The 17,336-nt window shown below is 37.2% G+C and overlaps 1 protein-coding gene across 40 annotated transcripts in view; it reads right to left on the bottom strand.

Moving 5' to 3' along the window:
* Window positions 1-460: 460 nt before the first annotated feature.
* Window positions 461-17,336, bottom strand: part of Dscam1 (Down syndrome cell adhesion molecule 1) — a 165,276-nt gene continuing 148,400 nt past the window's right edge. For all 40 annotated transcript variants that reach the window (XM_072298954.1, XM_072298957.1, XM_072298924.1 and 37 more), the window contains one exon: window positions 461-11,951. In XM_072298954.1, the coding sequence (XP_072155055.1) occupies window positions 11,876-11,951 (76 nt within the window). In that variant the 3' untranslated portion in view covers window positions 461-11,875. The remainder of the gene's footprint in view (window positions 11,952-17,336) is intronic.

Genomic DNA, 17,336 nt, shown 5'->3' with positions numbered 1-17,336 from the left:
TCACTCACAAACTGACAAAATATTTCGAATTAAACCAAAATTATGATTATTTGAACTTTGCAGTTTGAAAAATGCAGTTAAGCGAGGACGCTTTGGAATAGTTTACAGTGCATAGTTAAAGCTTCAAGTTATCAGACTAGGATGCAACTTGTCTCTCTACACTGGTAAAAAAATGACTGTTACTGCTTGAAACTCTTATTCTTTGGGATCTTGAGGCGGGCTTTCCTGTCGGAAATTTATATTCCAATTTATTCGCGTCACTTAATAAAAATCGTCCATCAAAAGTAATTGCGTCAGGGCATCAAAGTCTTTTTCCTGACAGTCAACTTAAATTGTTGAACTTAATTTAGAATTCTTCAATGTGAGTTGATTTAAAAATATCTTTGTATCCTTGCCCTCTCAATTTTCACCAATATGGGTTAGAAATAGGTCAGAGATTACAGAAAAGTTAAAACCAAACTTTGGCCATTATAAATATCTATAATTAAACGCAAATAATCGTAAAAGTTGCAATGACACTTTAAATTAAAATTACAAACATGTCGCAATTATTAACACGCACGTACAATACAAGTAACTTATTGATAGTAATTTTACAATGTACAATCATTATGTGATAAAATGATCAATCCAATCCTAGTATTTATATGACTAAGTATCCTACTTACAGTCTGAGATGATTATAGAGATAGTACTCTTAAACAATGTAAATTAAAAAAAGGGGCAGGAAGTATATCAGCAGAACAACTGTTAAGAGATGTGATATTTAAAAATGAGGATATAACATTGGAAGATACAATAAATGAAGTCTATGATCAATTTTCACTTTTATCGCAAAGAGATTCCTAGGTTAGATAAAATTTACGCAAAAGAGAGAATAGGAGAGTGGAAGAAAGAGAAAACATGAACATGAATAAGAAAAACTAATTGTGGAGACAAATGGTTAGTAAAGATCAAGAGCAGTTGATGGAAAAAAAAAAAAAAAAAAAAAAAAAAAAAAAAAAAAAACTGAGAATGTTTGTAAAATTGGAAATATGAGATTCTTGTGGCTTTCATTGGTGGGCTTCAAATTATAGTCCAGGAGTTAGTGATGAAAATATTTTGATCAGTTTTGGACAAGCTACACATGCATGAGAAATGAGGTAAAATAAAATATGGCTTACAGGTATAAAAGAAAACAATAATTATCAAATCTTTGGTAAAATCAATTCCTTATTATCACCAGGCTCATGATAAAATGAAATTTAAGAGAATAGTAACCAAGCCCTGTTTCAGAATTAAATTGCTTTTAAGCAGTTGAAAAAAGAAAATTGCGATTGTAATACATTTTTAAGGACTAATGCATATCAGAGTGGCATCTTTTCAATATTAATTTCCACATATTGATTTATGCTTGGTTGTAAGTAATTTTAGTAGGTTTTATCACAAGAATGATACCACAGTTTTGGAGAAAGTTAATTGTTTGAATTAAATGTGACCACTGACTGGCCATACAGAGTAGATGTATAGCTCCCAAAAACTAAAATATCAGATAAGGGTACCACTGCTTGGACAGGTGCTGTCGTTTTAATGAGAATGCAACCCAAAATTGACATTTCTATGGCATCTTGAAGTTATAGAACAAAAAAAGGACGATTTAGAACAAATTATGATTTAATTTTTAAAAATCAGCTGCCTGGCACTTCTTACTGAGAGGGCTCCATATGCTATCAATGCGCCTGTAGCAAACTTTAGCTAGAGCCAAAAGAAGAGATGTCTCTTATGGAAAATGGCTTAAAAATCGCAATGAGCATATTGGGAAAGTCTAATATGCACTCTTAACTTTACAATCTGCATGAGAAATTTCCGTTTTTCAAGCTTCCTGCATCAAAAATTAAACTCTTGCACAGGTGAGCATTTTGTGAGAGGAGTCAGTCCATCCAACCCTTGCGCACTAGGATGCTACACAATATCCGACATGGCTGATGCTTCTGCAAGAAAATCGTGAGGAAGCATCATGGCCTTTATCAACGCAAGGAAAATGTAAATATAAAAACGACGCTTGATAAAATACCGTCTCGTTTTGACGGATAAGCATCAGCCATATGGAATATTGCATGGTATCCTGGTGCACAGGGTTTGGATGAACAACTCTGACGAATTGTTTACCGGTGCTATAGTATCGATTTTGGAAAGTTCAAAAAAACACAAATTTCTTACGCAGATTGTGATGTTAAGAGTGCAATTCAGACTTCGCCAATGCGTTCACAGTGATTTTGGAGGCATTTTCCATGAGAAACAACTCTTAGTTTTGCTCTAGCAAAAGTTTGCAACAGGCCTATTGGGCAAATAACGAGCTGCAAATTGTTGAAAATTTCCTGAAGGAGTGCTAGATGTGTTTGTTACATCAGGTGAATGGGTTAAGAAAAAAAAGGGGAAATTGAAAAAAGAGAGGAAAAAAGAAAAAATTACTTCCAAGCAAAATGGCACGATAAGTAAGTTTTACTCTTTTATAGCTGAAAATATGAGTACAGTTACAAAGTTGACAGCACTTCAAAGCTTCAAACAACAGACAGGACATTCCCACTTAATATTTAAGTTTGCTTTTATCTCCCTTGGTTCTAGTGGGTTCAAATTATTTCCAGAACGTTATGAATGGATTTGTATATATTAAGATGACCCTGATTAGGGTCGAAAGGGGGTCGTTTTCTGGAGCGTCGCGACGTCAGCCGACGGGACGTCTCTAAAGAGAGATATCTCGAGCTGACGTCACAGGACTCCAGGGGGGGGGGGGGGCTGTTGTGTCGGACAGTGGTCGCCCGTGGTCTCTCTATAGAGAGAGATCTCGTGCAGACCACGACGCAACACAACAGTGGGGGCTTTTGGGGGGGGGGGGGCAGTCGGTGACCCTCCCAAATATGAAGAAGTCAATGAAGAAGACAAAATCTATCCTTGACGATCTTTTCAAATGTATTCCTTTGTTTGGAGTTGAACAATCCTATTCCGATGGACAAGAGCCCGACAAGACTGAAATGGGACAGCTAAAAGGGAAGAGACTCGGAAAGGAATATCCGGTGCTGAAAAGCGAGCCGGAGTCGTTCGTCTGATTTTTGCGGTTCGTCAATGACGTACGAGCGCAGACCGGAGCCCTGAGCACTTGCACAAGACGACCACGTTGCGAAGACTCGCTTTCCTCGAGCGTCGGAGCAAGTGGCCCAGCTCCCTACGCTCGGGTCGGCCGGCGGCGCGCATGCGCATTTCCCAGCGAACATCAGCATTTTTCCTAAAGTCGGTGCTCCTCCTGACGTTGCCAATTTCCCCCTGAAATGACGAATTGTCTGGGAAAATTGGGCGTCTCCTCACAATATGACAAAGAAGTATCTACTATAAAATGCTGCTAAATTTGATCTATGATTCAATTTTGCAATACTCAGATCAAAAACAAGGATTAAAGTGTTTTTCCTCTTTCTCCACTTTGTTTTTCTTTTCTTTTGTTTTTTTTTCTTACTCACTTTCCTGGGATTAATTTCTAAAGAGAAATATTTTTTGTCCACAGGAAAATATATACTTAACTTCATGATCTTATTTTTGCTACATAGGAGGGGTACTTTTGTTAAATAAAAAATCTTGATCATTAAAGGTGAAAAAGATAAGATTGACACATGCTGGGAAAAAGCTAATGTAAAAGTACCGGGTAAAGTGCTGATGAGAGTTTTGATTTCCTTTTGAACTACCTAAATGCATTTATCCTGTGGTCTAGGCAAATCAAATGCTTGAAAGTAATTGTTTCATTAAATCAATAAAAAAATAGTAGACACGGTGAACAGTCTTCCCTACAACGTAACAGCTTTCGATGCCTCTACATTATTAAAAAGAAACATGCAGGTAACTTTGACATTTCAGTAATTTACACATATTTACAATCTTTAAATTACTCCACTATTCACTCCTACTCATAGTTATCATGGTGTTACAGGAGGGCAGGATAGAGAATTCAAGGGCATTTTTTGTGATTTTAACATTCAAAGTAATGGTAAATTTGATGCAGGGTCACTAAAAATTATCGACAAAGTAAAAAAATTAAAAATAAAACAAGATAAAAAATTCTTGTTGAGCACTAAGATAAGAAAATCTCAAATCTTGTGTTCGATATTTTGATTGACTTTGCTATGGAAGTTTTCTTGAAGAGATAGACTTTATAAAATGGCAGCTAGCTATCCACTAAAATTTTCAGACAAGGGAAGCAAAATCACACTATAGCCTTCAAATTGTCAAGGCTTTCGCAAGCATGGTCCAAAGATCTCTGAGACTGGCGGTACAGGAAGTTGTAGAGGAAGCTGTTATGAAGGACAGGTAAGCACTAAATAAATAAGATTTGCAGAAACGGTGCCAGCTGAAGCTGACATAATGGAGAGGCATAACTCTTGGTTCTTCAGAAGAAAAAAAAAAAAGCAACTAATTTTTGAGCAAATAGACAACTTCAGTCCATAAAAGGAAACACCCTCTGGAAAAATGAGGAGACTAAAAAAAGAGGAACAAGAAAAAGTTTTAAAAGTTGATGATGTTACATTGAAAGAGACCGATTACCATGTAATGAAAGGCTGGATAGAGATTACCTACACAAATGACAATCAGGATCTGTTCCTCCAAAGTTAAAATGATTTTTAGGATAGAAAATCGTTAAAAATCTAATGAACCGAGTACAAGCACAGAGTCCTACACTTGTCTGATAAACACAGCTGTCGAAAGAAGAGTAATTGAATTTAAAATATTTGATACATAAATTGAAAAAACCAGTTTATAGGAGTTTTTTAAATTTGTTAAACCTTTCAGAAATTTAATTGGTTATCAATAAGCAGACAACCCATATCAAAATTTTTCAATTAACTTCCTTCTGCAAGCTTTCTAGTGAGGGACACTCATGAATAGGTTAGAAGTTACTTTACAAGGGGAAAATAATTAAAACATTATTATTTTGCAAACTTTAATTTTTAACTGGACAAAAACTTCCTGAAAGGCCGAACATCCCTGTGAAGATTCACTTCGTTGCTCTAAACAGAAAAAGTATTCCTTCTTATTAGACAATATTTTCGGTTTGTTATGATTTATCAGATTAGATGGTGCTTACTTTTAAGAGCCTTGATCTTGGCTCACTTAACATAAATTTTTCTTGGGAGGGAAAAAAAAAAAAAAAAAAAATTGCAACCTGTGAGTAAACATAGGGCTTTGTTAAGATAACATCATGGTAATTCACTCATTTTAATTAATGTTCCCATTATCACAGAAGAATTGAGAGTTCTTAATTTAACCTGTACATCCAAGACCTTGACATTAATTGAGAGACTTTTCTATTCACAACCTAATTTGAACAAAAAGGAGTTTGACAGTTTCAAACTGGAGGAAAAAAAGAAGAGATAGTTAAAAATAAAGTTTAAAAATCGATACCACTAGAATTAAGTTTCCACTATTTTAGCATCAAAATTAAGAACAGAGAGACTAAACCAGTAAGTGATACAGAAATATTTATGTACTTATACTTCGCATACACTCCATCATTTAAATATTTTAAGTTATTCATTTCCTCCAGCGCTTCATAGAGAGAGAAAGATTAAAGTTCAGCAAATTTTGTTTTTTGGTGAGATGAAATGAAAATATTCCAGCTCAGAACAGGATAGGGGGAGGGGGGATATACAAGATCTAAAAAACAGAAATATCACAATACATAGGTTCAAAAATAGTATTATGCGCATAAGTGCTTTTTCTTCTTCCCTTTTGAAATTCTGATTCACCAACATGAGCTTTGAAGGGTTCTAACATGAATTTTCATGAAAATTCAAGGAGGACTGCACACAGACAGTGGACTAAGATCCAATCCCAAGCTTCTTCAAACTCGGCTCAAAAAGGGTGGCGAACATGTTAATTTTCTTTAAATATGAGAAGCCCAATTCCTACATTACTTTTCCTGTATTTTTTTCTAGAAATTACTTAAATTTAAGTTGAGCTTCACTTACAGGAGACCAAAAAGAGGAAGATAAATTGATTGACTACTATCCATACTTTGCGCTTGAAAAAGGCGGAAAACTAAGGGTCATGACAAAGTTAAATTAGAGTACAATAATTGAAAGTTCCCCATTAAACAATGCAACTATGTAATATTTGCTCATACGAGTATTTTGGGATAAAAACTAACATCGAAACAATTCATGTGTTTTAAAAAAAAATCTAGCCACAGAAACTTACAATAACACAGAGAAGCTTCCATTACAAAGCTAAAATTGATAGAAAATATTAAAATATACATCATCCTTATCACATATTTCTAAGCAAAAAAAACCATTGTTCTTAGAGCCTTACCTCACACTTCGATTCAGTATTTGTTCCATCAAGTTTTAATCAAATTAACAGCTTGCCTCTTATCGTTAGACAGCCAGAAATAATTCTGAAAACTTTGGAGCAGTTTTTTTTGTAATTACTTGATTCTTTCAAAACTAAAACTAGAGAATACGCTTAGAAAATAGATACAAGATCTAGAGGGTCTGAATCTGTTGAGTTTGAACAAAGTTAACTTGGTCCTTAAAAATATCAATAAGAGCTGTACAGAATTTTCTGACAGTTATTGAGAAGATTCGGCAAAAGTTACATGAAAATTTAACATAAGTATTCAAGATAGAAGACGGGCAGCTTGTTTTGACATATTGGTGGACTTAGTTATTTAAGCCTCATTTGAGACCAGTAAATATTTGCTACATCTTTTAGATTTGATAATTCATTGCTAGAGCGAGAAAACACTGACTTCAGACTCTTTTGGCTCATTGACAGGCACGTCGGTGATTGAGCACTGAGCGGTAGTGTGTCCAGCCACCAACAAGCATATCCGTTAGACTAAAAATGTCAGGTGAGGCAATATAAAATTGCATACGAGTGAAATCTATTCGGAACTGGTTTTGACTTCTTTGGTTATTTACCGACTGGCATGGAACTGCGAGAAGGGAAAGAAATATCACAAGTCACAGCATAAAATCTAGCATTACTTATTCTATATTATCTCACAGCATTTTCCCTACACTAAAAGACAAAAGAATTTCTTTCATGGCTGAAACCCATCTCCTTTTGTTCAGTTCGTGAAGAGGTTCCAGTATTCTTGCAGAGAGCTTAGAGCAAAGACAATTATTTTATCTTTTATTTACAGTGAATTCTCTTCATAAGTTCATTCTCTACAGAGGAGTTTTCAACAAAAGTTTTTGTTAAAAAAGAAGAAAAAACTAACTATATTATAAAAAGCTTGATTCGTCTTGTGAATAAGTAGACCAGTATGTCAAAGTCAGGTTTTCATTGTTTTTTCTTAGACGCTCTTGTAAATTTCGATTAAACTTTAAAGTAAAGAGTTATACAGAATATTACGCTTGTTTTCTGTTTTCTTTCCTTTAAGATAAATATTTTTTCTTGGTTCCAAGCAGTATTCTGAAATGCCTCAAAGTACAAACTAAGTTTTTTTGGCAGACAGCTTTTGCTCAATTTCTTTGTACAGTACACGTAGCTTCAAAATATCACAAAATTTTAAAGATTGAAACAAGCTCTCACTGTCTTTTTTCCTTCCCTGATCTAACTTCATGTCAGCTTACTGCATGTAAAATGTGGATACTTGCATGTAGGTATTCAACACATACCGACTGTTAAACACGATAAGCTTTAAAAAGGTTTTCTTGTTTGTGACTTCTGCGAACATTCTCCCAGACACATTGATGATTTACTCTTGAACGAGAGGTAAAAGTCTAAAAGTAAAAGTGTACGAAAACAATTCGATAACTGTTGAGGAACTTCTGGGAAAATTGTGGTAATATTGAGGCAAGGAATTACACAGAAAATGTTTGCTGTTCATCACTCTCCACAAGAATAATTAAAACCTAAAGTCATACACGGAAAAAAATAGGTTGTCTCTAATAGCTAATGCGGTATGGTTGAAGAGTAAATAGCTGTGAGAACCAACAAAAATAGTTGGATTCACCAGCCACGTTGACCGATGTGACCAAACACAAATCCAATGTACCTATACGCCTAAATTAAATCCAACTGTTGCATCTTTAAGTGGTGCAACCAGCAATGTATGTTATCATACCCTCACAGCCAGCACAAATCTTATGGCAGATGTTGCTGTGGCTGCGATGGACGGGTTAACCATCTTGAAAAAGCTGAACTGGCCGTCACAAAGGCGACCCAACCGTTAGGTACAGTCAGCGCGGTGAGAGCTCCCGCCTGACTGAGCTGCGGTCCGGCATTTTTCCTTTGTCACTTAATCAGTTTACGAGCTCATCACGTTGCCGTTCGGAGTCTGTGTGCTTGGTTTTATTTATCTATATTAATCCATGTGAATTTACGCGTAATTTGCACAAATTCGTGTTCAAATCGTTTCTAAAGCTACCGTCTTCTCTTTAAATCTATCTGTTTTAACTTGTTCTCGGATATTCATTTTAGGGGGCTCCTGGCCCCCTATTTTCCATTAAAAGCCCTGAAAAATTGCAGCAATGACCGCTGTCCATTTTGGCAAAACCAAGCGGGCAGCGTAGCCCTCAAAATGGGTCACTTTGACATAAATGCTGGGCGCTGAGGCCCACGGTGGATCGAGTCATAGGGCAGGCCGGACATGGCACATCACGCGACTTGGTTTGCTTATTTACGTAGTGTTTTCGCTCATAAAACAAAGCAGGATACATGATTCTTACGTATTTTTCGTCGCAGATTTCATTTTTGATGACTGTCTTACTGATTATTGGGTTTCGATACGTATTTTGGCACAATTCCAGATAAATAGAGAGATATTGTTAAACAACAGATAATAGTTTAAACTTTCTACACTCATTTTAATCGGAGTTTTAAGTGTTCGAGGGACTTTTCTCTCCGATAAAATGTTTAAATATCGTGTATAAAACGTTTATTACTCATCTATTTTACCCTTTCCCCTCCCCTCCCCCAAAAAATGAATTAAAAGAAATCCGAAAATTTTGAGAGGAAAACAGAGGACCTCCTTTCTCCTTCATTCCTGAAGGGGCACCTCTTCAGCTTTCTTACAAAAGAAAATGATAATGGGGAAAATATGAGAGAAAAATACAAACCAAATACACATCAATCAACACAAATCAAACATTATCCGAGCCTTCCTAATTAAAGACCCCGCGAGTCACTACTGTACACTGCCTTTTTTTTATACTTGGGTATCTAATGGAGCTTCTTCGGCTTCATGATTGCTGCTGAAGCTCAAATTACCTCAATTTCCTCTATTAACTTCTAATTTTCCAAAAAAATTAAACATAAAAAAAAAAAATCCGATGTCAAAAAAATGCGAGTTTTTGGGAAATAGTTAGGAGATAGAAAAGAATTTAGGCCATTTTTGACTTTAGCAGCAGGCAGTAGATGAAAGATGCTCCATTAGACACAAACTTGATATAATTTTCCCGTCTTTCCAGACGCAAAGCAAACAGATTAGTATCATATGCGTCGATTAGGACATTTGAGAGGAAAACCCCCGTTATCTGAAACAACGTGGACATTTTTTTAACCACGCGCGGCATGTTTTCCCATGTATTTTAGTCTCCTGGATTCGAAAATGACCTTGGTTCCTCTTCACCATGCACCAGTTTTGCGGAAAATCACATTTCCCGAAAAGTCCATTTTAAGTGGAAAATCTCAATTTTCCGGAAAAATGGTGGATGTAGGGGAAAAACCAAGGTCATTTCAGGGTGCTCTAAAAATTACGTATGAATCATGTATCATATGCCCAAATTTTCTTTGTTGCAAACCTGTAGAATTCAAATTCTCTTGAGCCACAATTATGCGAATTTCACTTTTCCAGAATCATTTGCGCTTTATTCCCAAAATGGCACTTTGGGGCAGCCAATTTTTCTTGATAATGAATCTTCAGGGAGCAGTTAACACTGCTATACCAAGGATTCCCTGAAATACGCGGAAATAGCTAGTTAAAAGTCTACTTTTATTATTTTTTTTATGGTTTTGAGGGAAGTACTTTTAAGCAGGAATACCGCGCGTAGAAATGACGATATTTTAAAATGTTATCAGTGAAATATATTCTACTTAAAGAGGAGAGTAAGCTTCCATTATCAGAAATTGTCATAAATCTACTGGGAGGAAATGCCAACCGGCAAACGATTTGTCCCGAAAGAGGCAATATTTCTCGAGTGCCGCCTGAGCCACTTTGGGAGGCTGTGTGCGCTAAATTGGGATTGAAAAATTGAAAACCAATACCTGTATCATAAAATATAACTCTTTGGGAAGACATTTACGTCAATGAAATGACTATTTGTGAGAAACGCCCATGTCCGACTTTTTGCAGGGTTCGATCCACCGTGCGGCCGAGCGCTCGGGTTGATCTAACCATCTTTGCAGGGCTGACCCAGCCGCGCGGCATGAAGCCAGCGTCACTACCTGCTGGTTGTCGATCTGCCCAACAAGTTGGTTGGCGCGGTATTCAGCTTTCGAAGATGGTCAAATCGACCATCTTCATGGCTGCACAAGACAACCTTTTTTTTCCGTGTACACATTTTTGTAGGTCAAATTCACATAAAATTCAAGATCAAAACCTATCTAAGTAATAAAAGTTTAAAACTCTAGTTAAAATTAGAGAATCTATGTACAAAAAAATAACTGCTGTGCATTTAGCAATCATACGCTGCCTTGCCATCAAAGAAATAATTTGATTGGAATTTTTTGCAGCGATTGCATTTTTTGAGAAATGTGGCAATAATTACGAGAGTATAACTACAAAAATCTTGTCTTGACAAAATAACACCAATTGGACTGAAAAGCTAGATTGGAATAGAGGCTTACATTTTTAGCAAGAAAAGAAATATTGAGATTCATATATTTACACAAATCTTAAATCAACTAAAAAAAATCATTAGAAATTAAAAGAAATTCGTTAAAGCACCCATTAGAATGACTCTCATCATTCACTGAAACATACGCTTAGACTTATCAAGCGCATCACATCAACACACCAATAAAACGGACAAAACAAGAACTCAGACATGAGGGAAATTATAATTTTGCAATTAAAGAAAATGTAGAGTAATATGTGTAACAGTATCAATAATACGGTTAAACTAGAGTAAAACTTTGATTAAGTTCTGATTTAATGTATCCATAAAGATATATTAGAAAACTAAAGCTTTTCCCTTGAAAAATAAAATGAATTACTGATTTTTAAAAATCAGTGAAATATAGTAATGACGATAATAACATCAAGGAACTAACAGCAGATTAAAATCTTAGAGATAGTAGATTTGAAAAACGATTGTTTGAGTCTGAATAGAGAGTAATTGCTTTTGAGAACATTAACTACAGGAAATCCACTGAAAAGAGTCTTTTCCAAACCTGGAACAGATTTTTATAGAAAATGTGCGTTCAGCTTCCTATAATCGGTCTACAATACCCAGTTCAGCTATTTTAAAAAAGTTAGTCCTCATTTAAAAAGAATTCAATATGAATCAAAGCATTTTCCAACATTTCCAGGATAAAAAATTTGAATCTGACTCAAAAAATGTCAGCACATTGCTGAAACACTACCTACACTATGCATATATACAAACGGATACTTATTTTACTGACGTAGATTTAACGCAAACATAGCTGCAGTATGAGTATACTGCTGAGGATAACTTGACTTATAAAACAATTATTACTAGATGCTTGGGACTGAAACCGGGCACAAAATAACAGACGCGTCAGAAAGCACAAGCGTAGAATTACAAGATATTTACACTAAGGAAACGAGACAAACCAGTCTTGACCATGATTTTCCTCGCCTTGTGATTCAATCAGATCACAGTCATTGATTTAATCCGTCTTAGAAAAGATTAGTTCCGCTTCGCTGGATGACTAGAGGTTACACTGCCACAGTATCATAGGTTGTGCTGAGTCCTCCGTTTTGTTGGAGGTATTGTTGGTGGTTTCCTTCGTTTCTGAAAAACATTAAAAACTCAGCTGGGTAAATAAAATAATGAGAGAGATAAGAAATAGACCAAAATGAATATAGATGAGGTTTTTAGCTCACAACATTCGAGGTTTGTTCTTCATGACATCTCCCTGTTCTGTTCTCCCCAAGTCTAGTACAATTTGTCGCTGCCAATTCCCTGTCAGATATTTCATCGCAAATAGCTCTTTGTGTGAACAACTCACCGCCAGAATATTCATCACCATTGGAGAGTTGAAGGTGGTTAAAAAGAGGTTCTCTATCAATAGTCAGTCTATACCTTAGTAAAACCTGAAGCTCACTTGAACAAGAGGAATCATTTGTCATTATCCTCTTTTGTCTTGCGTGCTTTGATTTTGCTGCACTGTGCCGAGTCTGTTTACCTGGTAATCAGTCTCGGTCTCGCAATAATAGCGTAGCAACGGCTCGTTTTTATTTTTAATTTATTTTCCGGTTGAAAATGAAATTTTAACTATTTTGAAACGTTTCCGGGTTTTGTTTATCCTTTGTTCTTTTTTTGCAACCTTTTCCCCAAATTAAGTTGTTCTTTTATTATTATCTTTGTTCCAACCGCTGTAAAATTTTCTTGAAAGATCTTATTTTTAACGGGTGACCTGCCGGGTCTGGAAAACTTCCTTTGAGACTTCTGTATTTATGGAATGAGTAGGTAAAGATCCCCTTGACTGCGAGATCTTTTAGTTGTTCAATGACTTCCATATTCTAGCCTTTGGTAGCTTGAGGAACATTAGTGTGGTTTGCAAATAACTACGATTCTCCTCTGTAAGAGCACTGGTGGGACACTAACACATCTTAACATCTTTCTGCCATATCTCCTACACATCTGGAACAATGTTGATTTGGTCACTTAATTCATCACTGTCAACATATTTTTTCCTTTCTCAATTTGTATACATTCCCAAGTAGCAGTGATCGCGATAAATAGCGATTTTATTGGTTGGTTATCGCGATTATATTGGTGGCAATATATCAAGATATTATCGTATTAAAAATTGCGGAATATGGCGATAAAATCGCTACAAATCGAAATTTTTGGTTTGGTGAAATTGAGATTAATTTTCTTCCATAAAATCGAGATTAAATCGCCATTTATCGCGATTGTTATTTCAAAAAATTTTCGCGATAAATTGTCGATAATTGTCGAATAAAAGCGCGATTTTATCGCGATAAGATCGAGGATAATTGGTCAGATGTTGATGATCCCGGCAATTTGATCGCCTATAAAATCGCAGTATACAGGGTGTTTCAGACCACCCGTACCAGGCCTTTTTCTCGGTTGGTATGGGTCGCACGAAGTCGGAGACCGCGGGGTTGAATAGGGAATTGACCCCAAGGAATCCGAATTTCGTGGTCCCGAAACCCCCCCACCCTCCCTTGGGGGGTAAAGGGGGGGTCACGATGCTAAAAGTCACGGTTCCCGACAGAATTGCGGATCGATCGCATCAGAATTGAAAAACACGGAAAATTTCACGTGGAATTGACCCCTAAAAATCCAAAATCGGACCATCCAAGGCCCAAAAATGACCCCCTAAAGAGGGGGACAGTACCCCCTCCATAATTCCTCTTTGGTCTCAAAATTGACGTAGATTCTCCAGGAAAAGACCGTTTCCCAGGTAATCGACCTCGAGAAATCCAAATTTCATGGTCCCGAAGCTCCTCTAGCTCCCCTTGGGGGGTAAACGGGGGGGCCCAATTTTAAAAATCGGGGCTCCTCTCCGAATCGCAAATTGATTGCATCCAAATTGAGGAGCAGAACACATTTACATCTTAAGTGACTCCTAAGAGTTCTAATAGACCCCCTGAACGGCAGAAAGTAACTCCCTGAGGAGGGGGGCTTCGCCCCCGCCAAAAATTTCTCAAGATTCCTCTTTGGTCGCAAAATTGACGTCAATTCTCCAGAAAAAGACGGTTTCCCATGTAATCGACCCCGAGGACTCTAAATTTCATGTTCCCTGAGCTCCTCGGGGTCGATTACATGGGAAACCGTCTTTTTCTGGAGAATTGACGTCAATTTTGCGACCAAAGAGGAATCTTGAGAAATTTTTGGCGGGGGCGAAGCCCCCTTCCTCAGGGAGTTACTTTCTGCCGTTCAGGGGGTCTATTAGAACTCTTAGGAGTCACTTAAGATGTAAATGTGTTCTGCTCCTCAATTTGGATGCAATCAATTTGCGATTCGGAGAGGAGCCCCGATTTTTAAAATTGGGCCCCCCCGTTTACCCCCCAAGGGGAGCTAGAGGAGCTTCGGGACCATGAAATTTGGATTTCTCGAGGTCGATTACCTGGGAAACGGTCTTTTTCTGGAGAATCTACGTCAATTTTGAGACCAAAGAGGAATTATGGAGGGGGTACTGTCCCCCTCTTTAGGGGGTCATTTTTGGGCCTTGGATGGTCCGATTTTGGATTTTTAGGGGTCAATTCCACGTGAAATTTTCCGTGCTTTTCAATTCTGATGCGATCGATCCGCAATTCTGTCGGGAACCGTGACTTTTAGCATCGTGACCCCCCCTTTACCCCCCAAGGGGGGTGGGGGGGTTTCGGGACCACGAAATTCGGATTCCTTGGGGTCAATTCCCTATTCAACCCCGCGGTCTCCGACTTCGTGCGACCTATACCAACCGAGAAAAAGGCCTGGTACGGGTGGTCTGAAACACCCTGTATAGCGATTTTTCGGTGGAGAAATGCTACTTGGGTTTAGTTTCTGGTTAATCTATTTGATCAGAAATAGACATCGATGCACTGATACAAAATTTCAAACCCTTTACACAAGCGATGAACATTTCGGAAGGGAATTGGTGTACAGGAAATAGGGTAAGCAATGACTAGTCCAAAGATTAATTGTACAAAGAGAGAGCCGTCTACGATGAATTTTACAACAAAGAATTGGCCGTGCTGAATTGTTTGGACTTTCCCCAGGGAAATTTGACTCTAAAAAAGTGACGGCAACAATTTATAACCTTCAGCTTGACTAAATTAAATACTGCATGCTCCGAGGAGTTCAAATATAGGACGAGCAATGGCATTTTGATACAGAGGTTTTCATTGCAATTGATAATTAGACAGGGTTGACATTCAAATGCACCAATAGGAGATTCCTCATCAAAATTTTACATGAAGAACACAGCGGACACCTTAAATCATTTTGAAATTGGACATCAAATTAAGAAATCTGAATTTCTGTGTTCAACTTTTCAAAATTCACACCTGTCAGATAACCATTGACCACCTGAATAAAAAGTAAGCTTAAATAATTGCAGTCTGCTCTCCGAGGATTGTATAAAAGTGCTGAACTGCTCTTGACTAGTTTACGGGTGCCATTTCTCAAAGTTACGAGAGAAGTTGTGTTAATCAGGCTCTTATTAATCGAAATTCTGGAAACTAGGTGGATGTGGAAACAAGTAAGGTCATATTTGGACCTACTGCTAAAAATTCTGATGCAAAAATCTAACAAGTTCTTAGTGTTTTTTCCGGTGCAGACCTGTGTTATCTATAACAACTTCAAGTCTTGCCTCTGCAACCAAGAAGATTAGATTCTCAAACATTTTATACGTGGGGTATCTCGAAATTAAGGTCTCCATAGATTTATCAAGTAAATAAAAGCATATAATTTAAAAAAGTATTACATGGTAGGAAATCTAATATCCTATGCTATGTTTCTATGTAATCACCATTTTGATCTATGCACTTTTGGAGTTGTGGCAGCAGTGTTCCTAGCCGCTGCCACCTGGCGGAAGAATCGCGCCACCTTTTTTTCACGTCGTTATCGTCGTCCAAATGTTGTCCACTCGAGTGTTACTTCAATGCTGCAAATAAGTGGCAGTTAGCTGGGGGCTAGATCTGGGCTATCGAGGAGATGATCCAGGATACTCCATTTTCCAAGGAATTCGCTGGAAGACTGCACTCGTCGCTGCTCCTGACCCTTCATCAGCATTCATGGAACCCACCGAGTGCATACTTTGTGGTAATGAAGTTTGTCCATCAAAATTCGATGAATAGTGGCTGGAAAAACTTCAAGAACCAAAAAAAGCAAGCTTCTATAATCACCCTTCCATCTTTAAGCATTGCTGCTTCAATCTTCGCAGTTGTCTCATCAGAAGTCAACGGCCGGCCGCATCTTTCTTTGTCGTGATTGTTGGTGCAATCTGCTGCAAATTTTGGACACTGTTTGCGCACGTTTTTAAGTCTATAACCTCGTTTCCGTAAACCTCCACTAACTGATGATGAGTATCAATGGAGTTTACAACCTTTGCATTCAAAAACTGTATCACTCTACGCTGACGACGCGAAAAGAGAGGTGGTGCGATTCCTCCGCAAGGTGGTGGTTCGCACTACGACGAGGGCTAGGAAAACTGCTGCCATTACTCCAGAAGAGCATGGATTGAAATGGTGATTTTGTAGAAAAATAGCTTAGGATATTAGCTTTTGAACTATGTGATACTTTTTTAAATTATATGCTTTTACCTACTTGAAAAATTAATGGAGACATTACTTTTGAGGTACCCCTCGTACAAGAAAAGTTTCATTGACTAGTAGGTAGCAGTGCATGATTAAGGCAACAGGATCCATCTACATAAGATATTTGAGAATAGCACATAAGTGCACATCAGTTTTCTATGCAGATCAAGTCTCTTTAAAATTGCTTCTGTAGATTGAAACCCATTCACTCAATAATGTCCGATCAGCCCATGAAAGTGAATAGTGCAGTGTTGAAACTGAGATAAATTTCTACTCTACAAGTAAGAAAACCAGACAGACAATGACTTACGGTTTCCTGAGATATGCACAAAACACAAATCACAACGATTACAGACATTACAAGACAGAACCATTTTTACTCCTTATCTAAATGACTTTTGAAACCATTCCTACTTATAAATTAAAATTCATGCAGTTGCATTAAATTGATACAACGGTCAGAAATCCAAACCCTGCGAGCTTATTTTCCTTTTTTTGAGAGGGGAGAGGACCTCTATTCATAAAAAGTCTCAAAATAGGTAGTATAGGTACATTTTTAAAAAAAAAAATTTCATGCATTTACTAAAGTGCTGAAACTAATCAAATGAGGTTATCTTGAAATTTAAGCTCTGCAAAAGGACTTGAGTTTCTGATTGATAAAAATATCACTTTGCTGACAGAAAGGTGAAATTAAAATTAAAATTCACCCATGTCCTGAATTTAAAAAAGGTAGTAAAAATACATGGGTAACTTTAATCTCTTCGTCTTGACTCTTGAGAGACACTTCATCTCTACAGAATTAATGGAAGCCTTTTTATAGCACTTGACAATGATTCAAACACATTATAAGTCCGCACATAAATAGGGGAAAAAGAGAAGTCACCGAAATTCCCAAAAGCTTAGG

The sequence above is a fragment of the Bemisia tabaci genome, chromosome 3 (assembly GCF_918797505.1).
Source record: "Bemisia tabaci chromosome 3, PGI_BMITA_v3".
Taxonomy (NCBI): Eukaryota; Metazoa; Arthropoda; class Insecta; order Hemiptera; family Aleyrodidae; genus Bemisia; species Bemisia tabaci.
Note: the sequence above shows the minus strand (reverse complement) of the source record. Positions and strands in the feature narration are given on the sequence as shown.